Source organism: Pelecanus crispus, chromosome 4 (assembly GCF_030463565.1).
Source record: "Pelecanus crispus isolate bPelCri1 chromosome 4, bPelCri1.pri, whole genome shotgun sequence".
NCBI classification, from domain to species: Eukaryota; Metazoa; Chordata; class Aves; order Pelecaniformes; family Pelecanidae; genus Pelecanus; species Pelecanus crispus.
Genome location: NC_134646.1, coordinates 56,143,722 through 56,165,483, shown reverse-complemented (window position 1 = coordinate 56,165,483; position 21,762 = coordinate 56,143,722). Strand labels below are relative to the sequence as shown.

The window sequence follows — 21,762 nt, the reverse complement described above, 5'->3', positions numbered from 1 at the left end:
CACATGAGGCTGGATGCTGTTTTCTGACTTGCAGCATCATATGTATGCTGGGAGCAAGGGGCTGTTTGTGGGCCTCCCACCTCTCCCAGGCTCTGCAGGCTGCTTGGGAGCAGTCTGGGCACAAGAACTGAAAAAAACCCCAACCCACAGTTTTGTCATTATCAGGTGTCCGTTCTCGGTGCAGAGCTCCGTGTTGCCCCTTTTGAGGAATCTGTTACTTGATAAAAGCTGAAAACCCCTGTGGCTCATGGTTAGGAAACCAGACTAAGAACAGCATGGTGAAGCAGCATGGCCAAGGCAGGAGGGAGCACGGATGGCTTAGTTCTTCTGAATGTCTTGTCTGTGCAACCAGCAGCATTCAGTCTTCTCCCCTCTTGCTTCAACTACTGGTTTTGTAAGTAGTAAGATCAGCCTTGGGATGCAATGAAGACGTTTAAACCGTGTCAGCAGAGCCCATGTTACCATGCACACCAGCTCTGGGCGGAGTGCAGGCATTGCTGAAGCAGATGGATTTGACACACTTGACTCAAGAAGAGTTTCTTTTGGCACTTGGACTAAGCTCCTGCAAATATTTTTTCATTTTGAAAAGAAGAGATGAAACAGATTGATTCTTCTACGGGTTTGTTTGTAAGAAAAATAACCTGTTTTCAGTGGCTTGGAAAATGCTTATCAGCTAGGTACGAAACACAAACTGCACGACAACATACCATATTATTTGACGTAGCAGAGTAACTGCCAAAGGTCAGTCATCTGTGGGTGGGTCAGATCCTGATCTAATGGTGCGTCCTGACCTGGCATTGTTGTCAGCGGGGATTTTTGCATAAATTGCTGGGATGTAGCTCATGATGTTTACACATCTGGCTTGGGCAAGTAATCAGCAGAAAGTAATCAAACAGGTAAAACAGGATTCATAATCAGGAGAATGTCTTCACATAAACAACAGTCGATCCTGAAGCGTTTGCTGAAAGACACGAAAAACCCTGTGCAGAAATACTTGCCTTGGAGTTAAACACATTTAGTAATTGCATATGCTAATCTGAAACAATACTAAATTGCTTAAAAAAAAATATAATGTAGTCAGTCATAGTAAATGTGACATAAAGTAAGGAAGGAAGGAGCTCTGAAATTAGGAGCCAAAAAGAAAATTACAACTTGACAAGCAGCATAGTGAACTGAGTTACAATTAAGAAATTGTAGAAATCTCCAGAGTGGCAAGGTGCAGTCCATCTAGCAATTAGTGGAGCAATCTTCTAACTAGTATCTGAGTTTAGTGCAAAATAATATCTGGGCTTAATTATAGTCAAGAAAATATTACCTATGCAGTTGGGGCTCATGCTGCAAAGAGAACGCTGGTCACGGCGTTATAGATCAAGCTCAGAGGTTTTACTGTCATTGGAATATGCCGTGAACAAACGAGGAGTCACTGTGATATTATAAAAAGATTCATTCTGATCCAGAAAATGTGGCTCCAGGAGGAAGGCCCTCTCTCTTTGACTGCAGTGACAGAGAATGCTTTGTTAATGATGAAGAAAAGTAAATCAGTAGTAGAAAGCAATTAAATGCACGACATTATTATACAGACCATTGAGATAAGATAGGGGTGGCCTCCTACTGAACAGGATAAATCCTCTTTGCTACATTCAAAATCAACATTAATAAAAGCTGAAAAGCAGTTAATAAACATAGTGAAATTAGAAGTTTAAGACATTTAATGACTGATTATGGAAGGCAATATGCACACATGCCAAGCAATATAATGAAAAGTTAGGTATTTAAAGGGTTAAAGTCAAAACAGTAAGCAAAGTCTAGTCATTAAGAGCCTGTCTGATACCAGGGGTAATTAGGCAGTGAAAGTCGTAAAATCTAGCACAGTAAAATGTCTGTTAAAGAAGATGCTGGGTGGCAGCTTGGCATCTGTTTGCCAAAGCCAGTCCGTCTTTGCTCCAGCATGCCCTGGAGCAACTGTGCCAGTGGATGAGGAAGAAGCTCTGGCTGCCAGAAAGGGGTGCAGGTGCTGAGACACGCAGCCCGGGGTGCCGGTGGTACCGGCCGCCTCAATCCCTTTGGGTACGCAGCCGGGGGGGGGGCTCTTCGCTGCCGCAAGTGAAACGCATCCCTTAATTTTTTCTGAGCCAGGGAGGCTTGGGAGTGCTCTGTGCTGGTGGCGAGAGGCTGGTCACGCTCATGGCCACATCAAAGCGCTTCACCAGGGACCTCACGTCACGGGTAGAGCTGCTCTCAGGTCAGCTGCTCTCACAAAGCTGCTGCAGCTCAGCTTCCCATGGCACAGGGCTGGACCCCTCACCGCTGGGCTGCCGGAGGCGTTAACCCTGCGCAGCCTCTCGTCTCCCTCCGCTGCTGCAGGATGAGTCCCCGTGGACTTACGGCCATGTAGACAGGCTTTTATTGCACTGGTTTTTTACAGCAGAAAAAAGCCTGACTAACATGGGCATTTTCATTTCCCTCACTCAAAGCATTAGATGCAGCCCGAATCAATATTTTTTCCGGGGCTTAATGTTCATTCTTCTCTTATACGTGACTTTTCATTTCTCTCATTTCTTGAGTTGCTACATTGCGTTGTAGCATTGCCTACATATAGCATATACCTAAACAAATTGCTTGCACATGGGTAATAAATTAGGTAATTACAATTTCACAATCCAACTATTTTGATAGGAGTTTCGGAAAAGTGGATTATGTGTATTCCATGAGCACTGAGGCTGGATGAGATGCTGTGCGCTATCAAAAAGTTCCTCACCAAATGAGTAATGCTGATAATCCATCTCAACATTTTGAAACAATGTTTGGTTCTTGGTGTTTGCATAAAACACAACATGCGGATTTAGAAATGAAAGAACATTCGGTTCCTGTAATATGAGTCATGAGGAGATGCTATGTGATTGAGAATATACATGTGCTTTATTGCCTCTAATTTAATCAGCAAGTCGAATATTCATTAAAAACTAACGCCGTGCAGTCTTTGTACGTGGATTTTATCTGAAATAAATCTGCGTTTTCCCACTGTAGTCTATACAGCTTCACAACTTTCTAGGATATTAGAAGTTCATCTTACATTTCTGTAAAGTTACATTAACTGATAATGGACTCTTAACTTGTACCTGTTGGGTGAGCAGCATCATTGGAATATAACCTGTTTTTTTCCCATTCTCTTTTTTTGGGTGATTTTGCAAGGAAGCTAAGGTAATTACGGGAAATAAGGCCTCTAATGCCAAGTTTCTCCCAGAAAAACATCTTGCTGTGTTGGTGGTGCCCTTGGCTGAAGCCTATGACATTGGCCTAATGACTGTAAAGTCCATCTGATCGCTCTGTTTTCCTGCCATGCTCGAAGCAGTGGCTCCTGAAACAAGTGTAGGACCAGCTCTGGTGCAGGACATGGCGGGAGGCATCAGCTAGCTGCATTGCTTTCTAAGCTACCAAAGCCATCATGAATTATTGTTTGGAAAGCTAATACATTCAGCCAAATATTGGCTTCCTCTGTGTGCAATGTTTCAGAGTCAGGCAGTTGGGCATTTCAGTAGGGGTATCTTAGAGGGACATGTGTCCTCTGTGGGGACTCTGCACTGGTTGCCTTGCACTGTCGTTCCTTTTCTGGCTGCGGTGGTAATATTTAATACAAAGGGCAGATGTAAGAGAGATGTGGTTTGACAGATTTAGTACGCTTATAACTGTGAAGAAGCTGTCTGTTTTACAGGCAGGTAAAGTCATTCTGTGCAGGAACGGGAACTGCACTGTTGTTCCCAGCACACACTTCTTTGGGTTGTTTAAGCTCTGGGCTTTGCTGATTTAGGATCTGTCATGAAACCAAATACTCAGTGGAGGTAAGGTATTCTTCTGAAATCCAGCCCAAGCAGTCAGTGTAAGAACTGATATTTTCACAGATGGTCAGTGTTTGCAGGACACCAGTTCAGGCAGGGACACCCTTGAACATGCGAAGCTCTGTTTACCTGAGTAATTCCACGGACGATGATGCACACAAGTTGCTGGGGTGAAGAGCAAGTGGCAATGCAAACTCTGTGTTCCCCTAATGTGTGACTCTCGTTTTTGTTTATTGCAGCAAAACCGGAGATTCTCACTCTGGATATGCTTAGCAATGGTATTCTTCAGTGTGTAGCAGCTGGATTCCCAGCCCCTACCATATACTGGTATTTTTGCCCAGGAACTGAGCAGAGGTGAGTTAAGTAAACCAGAGTCTGCGCAGGTTATTCCACACCCAATTTATAATTAAAAATTAGGAATATAAAGTGACTCGGTAACAGTTATGTTCAAACATTGCATCACTGTTTTCACCATTTTTGGCATTGTATTATTTGCAGTGGTTTGAGGGGAAGGCAAGGGTACGTTTCATTATTCCCCTTTGCATTCCATCCTTGAAAGGGGTATAACCAACATTTTCTGCTGCGAAAAAGTAAAAGCCAAACTTTCTCTCTGCTGCAAGCTAGCCAAGGTTTGTGTCTGTTTGGCCCCAAATGACACACGTTCTGTACGCAGTTTCACAGAATGACAATCACAGAATCACTTGTGAATATGGCTGTTATGTTTTGTTTTATTATGTAATGATATAATTTTTCAAGACATAAAGTAATTAGATTTCTATTAATATGCAGCATATGACAAGTAAACAAGTTCGGAGTTATTATGAATAAAACCTGATGTCTAGTTACCATGTTTCTAAAAAGATTGTAGAGTTTCACTGTGAAATGAGCATTTGTGAAGCATGTTTTAAGGTTTTGGTTGACTTCGCTGTGGTTGTAGATCTCGTGCTAGCAAGTCATGGGTCTCCCTCCTGCGTAATTTGTTTTATGCCTAAAATAATTGCTATTTCCCCATCTTTTTTAAATAGTACTTTTTTTTATCTTAACTGTGTGGTCATGTAGTAAATATGTGACATATGAAGGAGTGGCAGCACCTTGAGAGAACAGAACTGGCTATTTTCTGGCTGCATGTAAGCTTGATGGTGTTGTATGTACATTGTGGATTTTTTTTTGTGCTGTAATAAAATGATGCTTGGGGAAAGTTTTCAAGAGTAGGTAATAGACCACAACTGCTTGAAGCTGGAGATGCAGGTTGAACGGTACAAAACCCATAGCAGACTTACAGACCTGTAGGTATCTCTAGCCAAAAGCAAATGCAAAGACCTCATGGTGTCCCGCTGGGTCGGGCTTGGTGTATGTGATTCTATGGTGATTCTGCCCCTCTGCTCTGCTCTGGTGAGACCCCACCTGCAGTACTCCGTCCAGCTCTGGAGCCCTCAGCACAAGAAGGACATGGACCTGTTGGAGTGGGTCCAGAGGAGGGCCACAAAAACGATCCGAGGGCTGGAGCACCTCTCCTATGAGGCCAGGCTGAGAGAGTTGGGGTTGTTCAGCCTGGAGAAGAGAAGGCTGCGAGGAGACCTTATTGTGGCCTTTCAGTACTTAAAGGGGGCCTATAGGAAGGATGGGGACAAACTTTTTAGCAAGGCCTGTTGTCACAGGATAAGGAATAATGGATTTAAACTAAAGAAGGATAGATTTAGATTGGATATAAGGAAGAAATTTTTTCCAATGAGGGTGGTGAAGCACTGGAGCAGGTTGCCCAGGGAGGTGGTGGAGGCCCCATCCCTGGCAACATTCAAGGTCAGGTTGGCTGGGGCTCTGAGCACCCTGATCTGGTTAAAGCTGTCCCTGCTCACTGCAGGGGGGTTGGGCTAGATGACCTCTAAAGGTCCCTTCCAACCCAAAGCATTCTAGGATTCTATTCTATAATTCTATGTATCCATTTCACCCACTACATAGAAGACAATGAGACATTGTGAGTAGGCTAAGTTTTGAGGATAAGATCTTCAGCTGAACCTCTTTGTAGAGCAGTGTTGTTCGGTTATCTGATGGTCTGGCAGTGACTGCCTGCCTCAACAGCAGGACCTGACATCCATTCCAGGTAGCAATCCATGGCAGGTAACTGTCAGTATTGTTTCTCCCAGGTGTTTTAATTCACTGGCAATATCCCCGATGGATGTCAAAATCAGTTACGCAAATTCATCAGTGCCATCATTTGAACGAATCCTGGTTGAAAGCACCATTAACACCAGCATGCTCAGGAGCACCAGCACCGTGTGCTGCGAGGCCTCCAGCAATGGGGACAGGACCTCTGCTTTCTTCAACTTCGCTATTAAAGGTAATGGTTGGAGTGAATGAGACCATAAAACGTGGGTGCCATTCAGCTGTTTCCCTAAGAGGATTTTAAGTGGGTTACCTTTGCCATAGTAAAGTTTATGGTACCGTGGCTGAGCGTATGATAACGTATTACGCTACGTGTTCTGCCTGTCAAAGCATTGCTTTTTCAATGAATATTGTGGTGTCATCTTTTTATGGCTCCAGGTCTGCAGTGCAGTAGTTAGCTGGTTTTCTTCTGTCTGTGCAGCACAGGGGCAAACCACCTACAGCATTACACTGGCTTTCCTTCTCTCTCCCCCTTTTTCTTTCCCTGTCTTTGTCTGTTTTGACTATTTAGGCCATCGGTTTTTTTCAAGGAAAAACTGCATTTTTTCACTGTTTTTGCAGTGTCTCAGGAAAATGCGGTCTTGAACTTGACTGGAGCCTAAGGGCCCTGCTGTTGTAAAAGAAGTAACAACAGCATACTGCAAAAGGGCTTATGAGTTTTGTAGCGGTATTTGTGGATTTGTGGGGGAAAAAAAAGCACTGGAACATAGATGACTCAAAATGTGTTTGTAAATCTGTGCTCCTCTTTGCAAAATCAAATGTTCTGCTGCTACTTTTTTTCTGTTACACCCAGATACAACATATAAACAAATAAGCCAGATTTGGGGCAGATGGGTTTTACTGGAACGGTAGTCCTTTGCTATTCAGCACAACCTCTACTTGTAAAGAGATCATACTTGGGAGGGAAAAAAAAGAGAAGAAATTAGGACTTCAGAAAATACCTTCTTTCTCTAACTTAACTTGACTGAGATCATGCAAACCCCTTGCATTAATTGATCTTCATGTCACGCCTCCTGAACTGATGAAGCTGAGACCCCTGAGGCAACAAACTGCATGGTTTCTGTCCCACCTCTGTCCCCCACAGCTCATTCAGGAAAGCCATTCTGATGTACCTGGAGCACATCTGGGAAAGTCAAAACCCCAAACTGTGTTTCACAAGGAAGAACCAAGAAAAGGTTTTCGCCTGCATCTTTTTAATATAGTTTTTCTTGTTCAGTATTTAAGCAGAGTTTTCTGCTTCTTTCCAGAACAAATCCGTACCCATACCCTTTTCACCCCTTTACTGATCGCATTTGGAGTCGCCGCAGGACTGATGTGCGTCATAGTCATGATCCTGGTGTACATATATTTGCAGGTAAAATCAGAAGCCCCTCTGCCTGAGTTAGGAAAGTGTGTGAGCTGTCTGTGGAGGCTTTGGTAGTGACAGCCGTTCTTTTTCCTTTCCAGAAACCCAAATACGAAGTTCAGTGGAAAGTTGTTGAAGAAATAAATGGAAACAACTATGTTTACATAGACCCAACGCAACTTCCTTATGATCACAAATGGGAATTTCCTAGAAACCGTTTGAGTTTTGGTTAGTTTAGATTTATTTAACTTCATCTGCAAGGTGAAACCTTCAAGTCTCATATGAGGCTTTGGTCAACACAGCAGGGTTTTGTGAAAAAGATGTGCAATAATGCAAATAGCGGTAATTGCTCATACTTTGCTTGGGGCAAAATGCAAGCCGGCGTATCTACAATACCTTCCTTGATATCATAAAGTAGAATGTTGAACCCTTCAGGAAGAAATTACAGAGTACTTTGTTTTGCTTTATTAGGTAAAACCCTTGGTGCTGGAGCTTTTGGAAAAGTTGTTGAAGCCACTGCTTATGGTCTATTTAAATCTGATGCTGCTATGACAGTAGCAGTAAAGATGTTGAAACGTAAGTTGCTGTAATATACTGCACAATTTTTTCTCACTGCCTTCTGGTCGTTACGTGCTGAACATTGTGCTTTGCCTTGCAGCAAGTGCCCATTTAACAGAAAGAGAAGCCTTGATGTCAGAGCTTAAAGTGCTAAGTTACCTTGGAAACCACATTAATATCGTGAATCTGCTTGGAGCTTGCACTATTGGAGGTGGGGTTATCAACAGATTATTGATTATTTCTGTTCCTTTCTTATTGCCAGAAGGAGGAACCTTGTGAACAAGAATACAGCGGCGTTAAGTATAGAAATCTTAAATACATTTCTTGCTTAGGCAGGTTGCAGAACATCATGATTATCACCTGTGAATTTCTGAATCTCAGTTTTCCCTGAATCTAGATTGCTGCTCATCCTAAAAGCAGTAATGAGACCACTGTAGCTGCAGCTAAAAAGGAAGGTTGCTGTTGTTCTCTTTCACGTGAGCCATTGTGTGCTTTCTTCATGAGAGATGACAAAATGTACAGCATAAGTTTTTTCCTCAACCACACTGTTTCTCATGAATGAGAAAAGATATGTGAACTGGTTCCTTGTTGGTATCCAAGGTGAAGTCAACAGGCCTGTCTTGTATAGTCTTCCAGCCTTCTGTTTAAACTGTAAATGTATCTGTTAAGGCACCACTGAAGTTAAAAATCTAAGCAGCAGAAAGTTGGGAAAAAGAATTTTCCAAATAAACTATTGCACAACCCAAATGTTTCACATTTAATATTAATTTAATAAGTTTGTTTTCATACATAGTAAAAGCTACAAAGCAGCTGAAGTATCAATACAGTGATACAGTCCTGTATTTTTAATTTTAATTAAATTTTAATTTAATATTTTAATATGCATTTTAATATGAATGATGGTGTTGCTGCTTACCCAAATATTGGCTCTTTAAGTTTTTGCTGCATTTTTCAAAGAAAAGGAGCTTGTAAAAATTCATAGTTTTAGATGGAGGCAGAACATTTCTCACTTTCACATTTAATGATTTAAAAATAGGATGAAACAATTTTGTTTAAGCGGTCAATGAAGTAGGCTCACTGGCCTGAATGCCTGTCTGTCGCAGCTGAAAAAATGTGGCATCTGTAAGAAAATCCCGCCAATAACACTACTTTTGCTATTACGAAAGCCGCAATTTTTAACTGCATGTCATGGTTTAACCCGAGCTGGCAGCTAAGCATCATACAGCCACTTGCTCACCCCCACAGCCCCCCAGGTGGGATGGGGGAGAGAATTGGAAGGGCAAAAGTAAGAAAACTCATGAGTTGAGATAAAAACAGTTTAACAACAGAAATAAAATTTTAAAATATAATAATAATAATAATGATGATTGTAGTGAAAAGGAAAACAACAAAAAGAGGAAGAAACCCAGGCAAAAAACAAGTTATGCAACCGCTCACCACACACAGACTGATGCCCAGCCAGTCCCCAAGTAGCGATTGCTGCCCCCCAGCCAACTCCCCCCAGTTTATATACTGAGCATGACGTCATATGGTATGGAATAGCCCTTTGGGCAGTTTGGGTCAGCTGTCCTGACTGTGCCCCCTCCCAGCTTCTTGTGCACCTGGCAGAGCATGGGAAGCTGAAAAGTCCTTGACTAGTGTAAACACTACTTAAAAACAACTAAAGCGTCAGTGTGTTATCAGCATTATTCTCATACTAAATCCAAAATACAGCACTGTGCCAGCTACTAGGAAGAAAATTAACTCTACCCCAGCTGAAATCAGGACACGGCAGAAAAATGGAAATAAACTAGTGAGGTTAGGAAACGGCAGTACAGGGTAACCTTACAGATGAGACAACACGCAGTGCAATTACGTATTCAAAGGCCATAGCTGGAGTCATTCACTCAGAAAACATATATTTGATCTATAAACATCCGTGCTGGAGATGACTTGATTCTCCTTTCTGATTTCATTTTAATATTCTAAGACCTTGTGCAATGTAGTTTTCTGTCGCAGCAGGCTGTTCTGTTTGAATGATTTTTCCTATTATACTGCAGAATATAACACTCTACATCATTTCCAAAACATTACTGAAGGAGTGTGAAGCTCTACTGTAAACAGAAGTGAATCAAAAGGATTAATGTTTGAAGCTTGAATTACTCTAACATTTGGAACAAATAACTTCCTTCAGGAAGTGAGCAAAATCAAACAGATGTGTCTGGCCAGAAACATTATCACATGAAGAAAGAGAAAAAGACTTATTTGTTTGATTTTTGTACAATGCAATGCTATTGAGGTGTGTGGGAGGGAAATTAATTGGGAGCGACACAGCTTTAGCTGGACAATAGGTGCTGATCTGTGAAAGGGAAGATGCCGGGTTACTTTTCTATAACTTTTCAAGTATAGACAGTGCTAAGCAGTGTGATTTTTAATAGCCCAGCCTGTGCGCTTGCCTGAATGCTATCTTTATGTAAGGTTTTCTGCTATGAATGAAATACTCACCTGCTTTCTAAACATCACGTACATCTACAGGTCCCACTCTGGTCATTACAGAATACTGCTGCTATGGTGATCTTTTAAATTTTCTGAGACGGAAACGAGATTCATTTATTTGTCCAAAACATGAAGAACATGCAGAAACAGCAGTTTACGAGAACCTTTTGCATCAGGCAGATCCTGCGGCGTAAGTATGACTTGCTGAATGTACTTGTGTTTTTACAAGATGGGGAAGGAGGAGATATCAAAGTTTATTCGTAATAAGAAATGTGGAGAAACCTTTCATGCAGCAGGCTTTGAAGATTCTTTGCTGTGCAAGGAAACAATTTAATTAAAGAGACGATTTGTTCAGTGGGTGGTTTATTCTAACAGAGCGCGATTGATTGTATACACTCTCTGTTTTACTTCTTTATCGAATTTCCTGTAGTTATTTCATGCAACTCCTTGGCTCTAATCTTCGTATGTATTTGTATTTATCGTTCCTGTTAAACATTGGCAGTGCTCATTTAGCAGCTTGAATGACAATTCCCCCAGTGTTGGGGTGTTAATACTCTGAGCTCTCCTAAGCTCCTGCCTTCAGAAATGACTTCTTACAAAATCAAACCAGTCCCTTACAGTATCAGAGGCAAGCTGCCACTGGTAGCTCGCTAGATTTTGTGATGACACGACCCGTGTCACGATTCTGAGATTGCTCTTGTACTTTGGCTTTTTTCAGTTACTTCATCTGTATATTTTTAACTGCTCTGTTTTAGATACCAGCCCAGAGCTCTTTCCAAGTTCGTTTCCAAGCAGATTTCCTGCTCGCTCCTTCACTTCGCAAAGTGAGGGAGACATAACTTACCAAACCTAGGGGCTGTTATGATACCTGTCCATTTTTATTTTTAGTCTGTTTATTGCCCCAGTGGACCCATTACTTTGTGTTGGCAGACACAAAAGAACCAGGCAGACCCTTAGGAGGTGGTAAAGTCCTTTGTCCCAGGCAAGACGTAGTAGCGGTGAAGCTGTTTGTGCTGTGGCAATACATGGATTGTGTGATGCCCCAGAGAGGTTGGGACCACTGAGGTGATGAACACAAATCTGTGATTTGCCATGGGAGGTGTGTCCTCTTTTCAGTGCAGGAATCTCACTGCTTGAGCTCATTTTGTAAATTGAGGTATTAACAGCAGAGTATTTACCAAAGTCTCATATTAGTATTTACTGTAAAGTTGCAGCTGCTAAATGCATCAGATATGTTTGTGGTGGTGACTGAAGCTACTGGTGAACTCATTACTCCTTTCCATGTTAGCTCGGTGGCTGCATTTATTGTTCATAAACTAAACAGATATTTCAGGCTGAGGAGGAGCTATGTATGTGAGTTCTAATGGCAATGAAGTGAAAAATGCCAAAGTACATCCATCATTTCTAAAGGTGCCTAACTGTATATTTATAAACCATATAGTATGAAAATCTGTACATTTGAATTATATATAGCAATAAGAAAACTTAAACTTAAAAAATGTAGCAGATGGCTGTCCCAAGCCTTGGCTGGTTCTTCAAAATATATATGAATCCCCTTGGGAACTTCGGAATCTCTAAGTTTAACATTTTTTACCATTTTGTCTTCTGCATTTCAATTGTCACTTGAGTTGCTGAAATATTCTGGTACAAGTTGGCCTAAGCAGAAGAAGGAAGCACTAGCAGATCCTGTGAAACATCTGGATGTTAATTAATAGAGAGTGCAGTCTGTATAAACAGCACACGTGTGAAGCGTTTTGTTTACTCACCTGAGGCAAACTTTGAGATCTATCATTAGCTGTACTGACAAACCTGTTTCTGTACAGGCCTTTCCTCATCTGTTTTACACACCCATGAGTTTCCAATCTACTGATCATTTGTAAAGCATTATATTTGGAAGGTTGGCGTAACCTTGGCTTTTTGTTTGGACAGCTTTTGAGACCTTTTTCACTAAACTATGTTTCATTTCATCTGCTGCCTCAACAGTGATGTTGCCAGTGAGTACATGGACATGAAACCAGGAGTGTCATATGCAGTTCCACCAAAAGCTGATAAAAAACGACCAGTGAAGTCTGGTGAGTACAGTGACAAGGAATTCTGTTTGCTGGTGGAAGTGCAGAGAGAGCGGCTTCATAGATTTTTTTCAGTTTTATCATACTTTTCTCTCATGGATGGGGACAACTACCCTTAACTGGTTTAGTGGTGGACTTGGTAATGTTAGGTTAATGGTTGGACTGGATGATCTTAAAGGTCTTTTCCAACCTAAACAATTCTATGATTCTAATTAAAACTCATTAATTGATATGAGAAGGCTTGAGAAAGAACAATATGCTAAATTACAGTGTCTTGTATTTCTCTGGACTTAAATGGAGTATCAGGATTATGTTTTGCTTTTTGGCGATGGGCTAGTTACGTGACTCTAGTCTGGTACTTATTCAGATCACTGTTTTGTTTAACATTAAGACAACTGTGTTTCTAAATTATTACACTTGCTCCATTCAAAAGCTGTTGTTGTCTATATTGTGTAGGAACCTACACCGATCAGGATGTTACCCTTTCTATGTTGGAAGATGATGAACTTGCTCTAGATGTCGAAGATCTACTAAGCTTTTCTTACCAGGTGGCAAAGGGCATGAGCTTCCTTGCCTCCAAAAATGTAAGTTAAGAATTTGTCAGAGCTGGACATAATCAGTAGATTTCTGATTTCCTTTAGCATAACTTTCAGTGTTTTAATGTGATCCACACATTTAAATGCTGAATATTTCTCTGTTCTTTTCAACAAGCAATGCAAACTTATATGCTCCTTCTCGTATCTGAAGCTTTGGCTAATGTTGGAGTTCTGTACTGTGCTCATTGGCCAAAAGTGGTGTCTTACATCCCATAAAACACAATTTAGGGTGCTCAGTAGTCAACATGAAGCAGTGCTATTGCATATCCGCAGTTCAGGTTAGTAGAATCAGTAGCATTGCTCATGAACAGAAACTAGTCATAGAAATGTCAAGAGAAGAGACAGAGAAGACGAATTGCAGCAAAGTATGTTTGCTGCACCCCAAGGCTCCACTGATTAACAATGTCATGTGTTGGAAGATGGCCGGTACAACTGAACCCTGCCTGGCTTGGGTGGTGCCTCTTACGGGTTTGATCTTCAGCCCCTCCTTTGTTTCCTGGAGCACACAGGTAGTTTCATGAGAACTCCTGATGGCTTTGGAGGCAATGAAACCCATAGGAACCCCAAGGAGTTATTAATGGGAGAAACCCAAGTGTGGACGCTTTAAAAAACAATTACATCTCAAGAGTTTAAGAGTCATTCTCTGTGGCACTGCTGGAGAGTTTACAAACTAAAGAACAGTATGAAGACAGCTGCAAAGCTATCTGTTTGCATGAGTTTTAAACAATGCTACACTTGCTACTTGTGTCATGCAGAATATGGACTTAAACAGGGCAGCTATCACATCGTGTGCTTTTGTTTTTTTAGCAGTATGGCTTAATTCACAGGATATGTCTTGGCGTTTCATCTTCTGGAAAGATAAAATCAGCCTGGAGTCCCACAAAGAATCTTTGTTGGCTACCCTGAGCTTAACAGACATTTATCTGGGTTTTGTAGGAGAGGTATTGCGTAACAGAAAGGGATTTATAAAGAACAGAAGTCTTGAGCACAGCATAATTATGATCTTCCTATGTTTTTTCTTACATTTTATTGGAAAAATGCCATTTAACATGTAAACATTGTAACTAATATAGACACAGGATAGTACAGGTGCACCTTGGATAAAGTGCAAAACCAAACTTAGGCAATTTAAGGAAAATAAGGTAGTCCTGGGATCTTGTATTAGTAGTGGGAAATGTGGCTCTAATTCTGCTCCAAAGGTAGTCCACATTAAAACTTGCTCTTGCACTTGATTTTTTTCCTCCGCTGTTCCTCCTTCCAAACCCTTTAGTTTATTTTTCATCCATCAACAGCTTCAAAACAGGCCTGACGGGCAAACACATTATATTCCAGATTTTAATGGTTTTCACCAGACTCCTGCATCCTTCACTATTCAGGACATCCAGTGCTTAGCCCACGTATTCTTTATTTCTTCTTATTTTCCTATAGAATAGCCCTAGGATTCACTATGCATCATACCCAGTGACTGTTTTCTTTATAGTCTTTCCAGTGATGCAAACAGACACTGTGGCATTGAGTAGCAAAGGCAGTAATGAGTGTAACACCACCTCACTGTGAGATTCAGAAGTAACGTGCAGTAACGCTTTTGCAGCACAGAATTAACTGCTTTATCACAGAATTAAGTTGCACTGCACTAACACATTACTGTGCTTGGTCCTTTTCTGTTGTTGTGTACATACACACTCTTAGCTCCAGCTAGTAAATGCAGAGTAGTGTGGGCTGATGCATAAGATGCTTCAGATTGCATCTGCATGGGTCCACGCAGACCAGCAGTGCAGAGTACCCAGCTGCTCTTCTGCAGCTTGTTTGTGTATCAAGGCTCAGAGGCATAAAAGTGCCTCTGTGCAGGAGTTGGGATGGGAGCCTGTCCTGGGGCGATAATTTCCTTATTAAGTACACAGTGCCTTAATCACAAGACACGGCTTCCTCCAGTGGACAAAGTCTTTATTCAGTGCAAACTGCACTGATTCTGGAGGAGCAAGGCAGAGACATGCTGGATGCTTGGCCATTCCTTCACTTTACTGCTTCAGTGCAGTAATTTTCATATGCAAAGTGGAGAATATGTTGGATTGGGAGGTGAAGGAGAGTCCCCTGAGACAGTAATTGTCATTAAAAATAGTTCCTCATGTAAGCATACAAAAGGGACAGAGATTAAGTTGCTTATGCAACCTGCAGTTATAATGTTCTGAGTTTGATTTGCATAATTCTTGATATTTTAAGTCATTTTTTTGTAGGGAACTCATAAAGTTTTGTATTTCAAAGAAAATAATGAAGAGAAAAATGGAACCATCTTCGGCTATTTTTTGGAAAGCTGTGGCCTGCCTACTATATACCGTCAGTAAAGTGGGAGCTTAACGCTCTCCTTTCCAGGTGAAAAAAGTGATCATTTTGTTAGAGACCTACCTCCATTCTTTAATAAATGCACATGGGCTCCACAGTTGTATGCAAAGAAAATGTGACTGCTGGGAAACTCAGGCACACTTCTGGAGCTGCAGTTACAAATGCATGCACACTTCTCAAGTGAAAACTGGAGTATAAGCTATCTAGGTCACCAAACACATGACTAATCATTGAAAGATACTGGCATGTGAAAATTTCCAGTATTTTCAAATACTTAGGCTTGCTTATAAAACTCTCCTAGGTACTTAATAATTCAAGTCTTCCAGAGGAGTATTTTTGAAATGGGATTCAGTTTCCTGACTTGAAGTTGTTACCATAACTTTCCCTATTTTCAGCTTTTCAGCACTTTCCCCTCAACTACAATAGCTACTTAATAAACGGTTGGAATTATTTTAGAAAGAAACCACATTTTCCCCTTATGTGTCCTGTGTTAGGAAACAAGCCAGTGATTTTTTGTTAACAAGTCAGAGAAAAAGTACATTAAACTTCAGCTGCAAATGTGAAACACTAGAAAATTCAGTGACTGCAAGTGGTCTTTTCTAAAGTAAATGCATAGACAACCTTAACCATGTGGATCAATGTCATGATAGTAAAGATAGTACACTAGAATGTTTAATCATCCAAGTAAGCTTATTAACATTATCATTATGGCTTCATTATGACTTTCAGCTTGCCATAAAATGCATAATGCAGTAAGATATATAGCTAAGTAAACATGTAACTAAGCAACAGCCTGTTAAGGATATTATAAAATAGCATTGTTTGCTTGTCTGTTTGTTGTTCAGTGCATTCATAGGGATCTGGCTGCAAGAAACATTCTTCTAACTCATGGTCGGATAACAAAAATCTGTGACTTTGGCCTGGCAAGAGATATAAGGAATGACTCAAATTATGTGGTCAAAGGAAACGTAAGTATATGTGATACTTCATCCACCTGTTTTAAGTTAGGAGGGTTCCTGTTGTCTTGACTTGCAAAGAAGAGTCTTTCTTAGGCAGAAATCTGTATTTCCCAATTCTGGTATGTATCTGTGCTGGTCTGGAACATTAGAAGGGGCAATTCCTGGCATAGATGTGTGTACTGACAAAACCCTTCGTATATGCATGTGTTATACTGGAAAAAATGTGCTGGTGTCTGAATGTATGTTGTAGTGGAGGAGATGTTTTTGCTGCCCCAATATAAAGCCCAGTCTTTCTGTTATATCTGAATGTACTAAAAGTTACAGCTCTGTGAGTAATTGCAAGTTTTGCCATTGGAATATTCTGGCAGCCCAATCCTAAATATAATTATTTTGAAACTTTTTCTCTGGGCATTGCTATATTTGTCCATTACTGAAATAGTTTCTTTTAAAAATACCTGAAGAGTCAGGGGTTTGCATCCTGTTCTTTGCTCTAAAGCATCACTCAGACAACAGAACTGGATTCTGAAGTGTGAGTTTATTGATTAGGGCATAGTGGGAGGCAAAAAAGTCTTGGTTTTATCTGATGCCATATACAGATTTTAACTTCGTATGTGTAACATACAACTTTAACTTGCAGCTATAATTCAAACCCTGTAACAGGGTTGGAACCAGACACTATATTTTGATGAGAAAAGTTTAAAACCTCCTATGTAGAAGAGTACCGATTACACTGGTATGTACTAGACCTCTGCAGGTGTACAAAGAAACTTTGAAGTGGTGCAGATTACCTTGGCAGTACTCGAAGTCCCCTTTAAAGTGCTAGTGCAGTAAAAGGAGCCCCACTACAAAAGAAAATTGAGCCTGCCTGTAGTTAAGCTGGAGAAGTGTGCTACAGACTATAGGTATTTTTCATCTCAAACTGATTTGTGCGACCTGGATTAATGTTGTAAGTCTGCATCAGATGCATGCAGCCATCCACTGCCTTCAGAGTACACGTTTTCACTTGCACCATTTTTCAAAGGCGAGAAGATCCACGTTCAACAAGGCAGCCCTCCTCCCCAGCCCTGCTGAGTGCTCCATGGTCAGAGGCTGGTCGTTAGTTAGGGACTTGACAACACACAAATGGAAGGTTGCCCATCCAGTCTTTGGGCAAGCTGACAAAGAGAGAATATCCCACACCTGAGCATCTCTCACCGAAGTGTTTTGCCATGCTTGGTTAACCTCAGTCAGTCCATGGCACCTCAGGTATCTGAGATATCTCTGCTGCTTTGCTTCACCCAGCAGTCTCTGATGTCCCAGGTACCTACAGCATCCCTATTTTAGGCTGTGGGAGAGAAGGATTTATTGGTTGTCTTCAAAAACAATGTTGGTACCAGCCAGTGGGTGCCTAGAAGTTGAGGTCAGGGAACAACAAGAGCAGAAATTCTTTAGGAATGGCTGTCCTGGCAAAATACTGAGTGGCATTTAGTGTAAGAAAGCTGCTTTCAGGCTCAGGGTCAGGTCAGGAGCTGTTTGATCAGTCAAGGCTCCTGGGAGTGGGCAGTGCAGACCAGCAGCTTAGGAGGGAAGTGGGCAGTAAGTAATGAAGTTCTACATGTCTAGGCTACCCTTTAATTTTCCTGAGTTCCCTGACAATAGGATTTCACGTAGCCTGAAAGGGTCAGAGGAGGATAGGCTGCAGCTGCCTGGGGAGGAGAGAGGAAGCAGTGGCTGCAGGAGGTGTCTGGTAGCATCTGGCCTGATCTTAAAGCAGATCAGGAGCGCTGGGGCATTCCTAGCCATGGACACTGCTGGGAGGCAGTGCTGCTGACAGCAGCTGGGGGCTTGGCCAGGAAGAGTGTTTGCTGTCTGCGTTGTTCAGGAAATAGACAACTCCGGTTGCCTCTCTGGTGAGCCAGCCCATGGCAAATACTGCCTTTCCTCCACCTCATTTCTTTTCCTTTCCATTTACTTCCTTTTCTGTTGGGTCTCCTTTCTTACAAGACATCAAGGCTCTTCTCTATAGTATGGTTGAAATAGATCTTCGGACGCGTCGTTTCAAGAGCGCTTGAAAGGAAGAGGTCTAGTTTCTCCCACAGCAGGACAAGTGCTTAGGACAGAAGCCTGACTGGCTCCTACAGTTAGACAAGGAACGGGCAAAGCAGGGAGAGGAAACAAATCCAAAGGCTTTCTGTGCCCTTTCCTCTGCTCCAGTTAGCATTCCCCATGCAAACTTATGAAAAATGTCAATATATATTTCTTTCATGTGAATTTTAATTTTTTTTTCTGATACACTGAGGAGCTGAAGCAGATATCTTGACTGTTGATTAAAGCCTTGAGGCATCTTGACTATGTGACTCTCATCTGTGTGCCTATGGTAGCCAGTCCACGGAAGCAGACCGCATGTTTGCATAAGGAACCATGCCATGGTCATATATATTATTTTGCTCTGACTTCCTGCCATTCCTTGTAAACAAGACAGAAGGAATCACACAGTATATAGAAAATCAGACTACAAGGAACTGCATGAGTTTGGTAGATCCACAGAAAGATGGATCAAGAACCATGCAGCACTTGGAGACTCGAAGATGCTGCGGTTTCTATTTTTGGTTGGATACTTCTATTTCTTGATTTAATGAGTATTTAAAGCACTTAAGAAGTAAAAAAGGTTAATTTTATCTTGTAAATTTTGTATGTCTTATGTCCATTGTCTTAATTTATTCCCTTTTCCATGGAAAGGCTCGTCTTCCTGTGAAGTGGATGGCACCTGAAAGTATTTTCAATTGCGTCTACACCTTTGAGAGTGATGTCTGGTCTTACGGGATTTTGCTTTGGGAGCTCTTTTCTTTAGGTAAGCTCCTTCAACCTCTGTACTTCAGGGGATTTCTGCTTCCTCTTGGTTTTACTGCAGATGCAGTAGAGATTCTCATGTGCTCTCTCAACAGGAAGCAGCCCATATCCAGGGATGCCCGTGGACTCCAAGTTCTATAAAATGATCAAGGAGGGATACCGGATGTTCAGCCCTGAGTGTGCACCACCTGAAATGTAAGCGAGCAACCAGCACCTCTAATCACCAAACATTAGCAATGATGCAAAGGAAGGGAAGCTTCCATTTTTGCAATAAGGCTCATTGCGCTGCCCTGTTGTCTTTTTTTTTTTTTTTAAGTTCTTTTCACGTTTTAAATAATTCATGTACTCTAACTAGCGGAATACATGCCTGTGTTGTTACAAGCAACGAAATACACTCATGCCTTGTACCATCTGATTACTTTGTCATGGCATCTGCTCCCTGTCAATAAATTATTGACAGATCACAGAACATAATTAAACATTTTTAATTCAGATAGAGCAGTCAGTGAGATGTATCACCAGACTGTACAGCATCTGCATTTGTGCTACTTCCTGACAGCAAGAGGACTGGCTACTGATCTTCTTTATGAGCCATCCCTAATTCACTGTTTTGTAAATGGATTGGCACTTAGCAAGCTGTCAAAGAAAACTGTGTCCAGAGACTCCCATTAGTATTGAGTCCTTTGTTGGACTGTGCCAAGCACAGGTGTTGGCAGCACTATTTCTATTCTTAAAAGTCATTTAAATAAGGTAAACTGTGGGACTGGGCCACACTTTTCTTTCAAATAGTAACAGAAGTGAGATAAGAGCTCTAAGGATTTCCTCATGAACAGTACTTAATTTCAGTGTCTTTGCAGGTATGACATAATGAAGAGTTGCTGGGATGCTGATCCTTTACAGAGACCCACATTTAAACAAATCGTACAGCTGATAGAGCAGCAGCTTTCAGATAATGCCCCCCGGGTAAGTTATGGATCGTCACGTTTTTTGAGTCAAAGCAGTTTCAAGCAAGATGTTAGAATAGAGCTGTGAGGAGCAAAAAGCCCGGGTGCTTCATTAATTTTCCGGTATTATTTATGTAGCTTTGCACTGTCAGTTTGGGTGGTAGGAATGATGTCTGGGCTACTCACTTCTGTTTAATTGTGTCATTAGACAGTAGCTGTCTAAGTCCATACCCAAAATGTATCAGCTGGAGAAGACTCCTTGCATGGTTGATGTTTCTCACTCAAAATAGACCTGGCACATCAATTTTGATGTTACAAAATGCAGTGGTACTGCATAAATTCATCTTATGTTAAACTATGAAAAAATTTATTAATCTGGGAAACATCTCAGAAGTGAAGTATATTTAGCTTTTATTAGAAAATCTTTCTGGACACATGCATTGAGCTTTCAGTGTTCTTCTGCCTTTTCTGACTTGCTTCCCCTAGCTTTATTTATATAACCTTGGAGGTATGTCGTGACAAACTGTATACACTGCTTTTTCGACCATTCCCTAGTAAAAGGTTTTTCTGAGAGGGTAATTGGACAAAACAGTCCAAAGAAAAACTGGAGGCACATCAGAAACTTGAATTTTCTCTTGCAATAACATTGTGTTACTGGGGTTTAAAAAAGTAAGTTTAAAAACTGGTTTAAAAATAAAGCTTTCTTTTACCTTCTGGATGCCTTGTTTGGGCACGGCATACATGGCTTCCTGACAATTTGAGAAAAGAGGAAACTGAAAGCTGCTGGTGTTCAATTGCATCCTGTAGCGTATTTTTGGCAGGTGCAGGCATTACTAAAACAAAAGCAAGAATGCGAAGGAAATATTAGTGAGGTTTCTGGGGGAGTTAGTAATAACCTGTGTTTTTTTTCAAGCTCAGTTGAAATTTGGCATGTAATTGGAAACTGCGGTGGTGTTAATGACTGAGATTGAGGTTCTCGACTCTTTAAAAGAGCAGTTAAGCCCAAGACCTTTTGAAACTCTCTTTGGATTTGCGAAGAAACACCTGAGCTGGAACCCTTCCACGGCAGTATGTAGCACACAGTGGGAAAAGGCTAGGAAAGGAGAGCTCTCCCAAGTATGCATGAAGGGAGCGGTCTACAGAGTATTGACACTGGTCTTTGGCTTCTGCAGGTTTATGCAAACTTCTCAACTCCACCTTCCAGTCAAGGAAACGCTCCAGATCACTCGGTGAGGATTAACTCGGTGGGTAGCAGTGCTTCATCTACTCAGCCTCTCCTGGTACATGAAGATGTTTGAGTGGCATCTGGAAGAAGAGAGGCCCAGATATATTAGCTGTTTGTATTGTGCAGGGGGTGAGAGAGGGACGGCTTCAATGATTTCTCTTACTTTTACTCACTACTACCACTGTGTAGCTGAAATGTTGTTGTAATACTGTCCTTTACCACACACTGTTACACATAAACTTAATCTGCTGAGCACAGTTACAGGCATCATTGCAATGTTAACTGAAGCTGTATATATTTTGCTATATTGTGTGTATTTGCAGTAGAGAGCCTGATCTGAAGAAAAAAAAACAACCAACAAAAGAAATCCTGAGCCAGGGTGTGGAATGAGATGACTGCAGATCAGACCAAATCTGTGGTGAT

The 21,762-nt window shown here is 41.4% G+C and overlaps 1 protein-coding gene across 1 annotated transcript in view; it reads left to right on the top strand.

Moving 5' to 3' along the window:
* The window catches only part of KIT (KIT proto-oncogene, receptor tyrosine kinase), a 56,513-nt gene extending 35,101 nt beyond the window's left edge, over positions 1-21,412 (top strand). The window contains exons 8-21 of the mRNA XM_075709157.1: positions 4,076-4,190; positions 5,981-6,174; positions 7,247-7,353; positions 7,446-7,572; positions 7,816-7,920; positions 8,003-8,113; positions 10,417-10,567; positions 12,361-12,449; positions 12,903-13,030; positions 16,228-16,350; positions 19,060-19,171; positions 19,266-19,365; positions 20,028-20,133; positions 21,287-21,412. Coding sequence (XP_075565272.1) covers positions 4,076-4,190; positions 5,981-6,174; positions 7,247-7,353; positions 7,446-7,572; positions 7,816-7,920; positions 8,003-8,113; positions 10,417-10,567; positions 12,361-12,449; positions 12,903-13,030; positions 16,228-16,350; positions 19,060-19,171; positions 19,266-19,365; positions 20,028-20,133; positions 21,287-21,412 — 1,694 coding nt within the window. The remainder of the gene's footprint in view (positions 1-4,075; positions 4,191-5,980; positions 6,175-7,246; positions 7,354-7,445; positions 7,573-7,815; positions 7,921-8,002; positions 8,114-10,416; positions 10,568-12,360; positions 12,450-12,902; positions 13,031-16,227; positions 16,351-19,059; positions 19,172-19,265; positions 19,366-20,027; positions 20,134-21,286) is intronic.
* Positions 21,413-21,762: the final 350 nt, after the last annotated feature.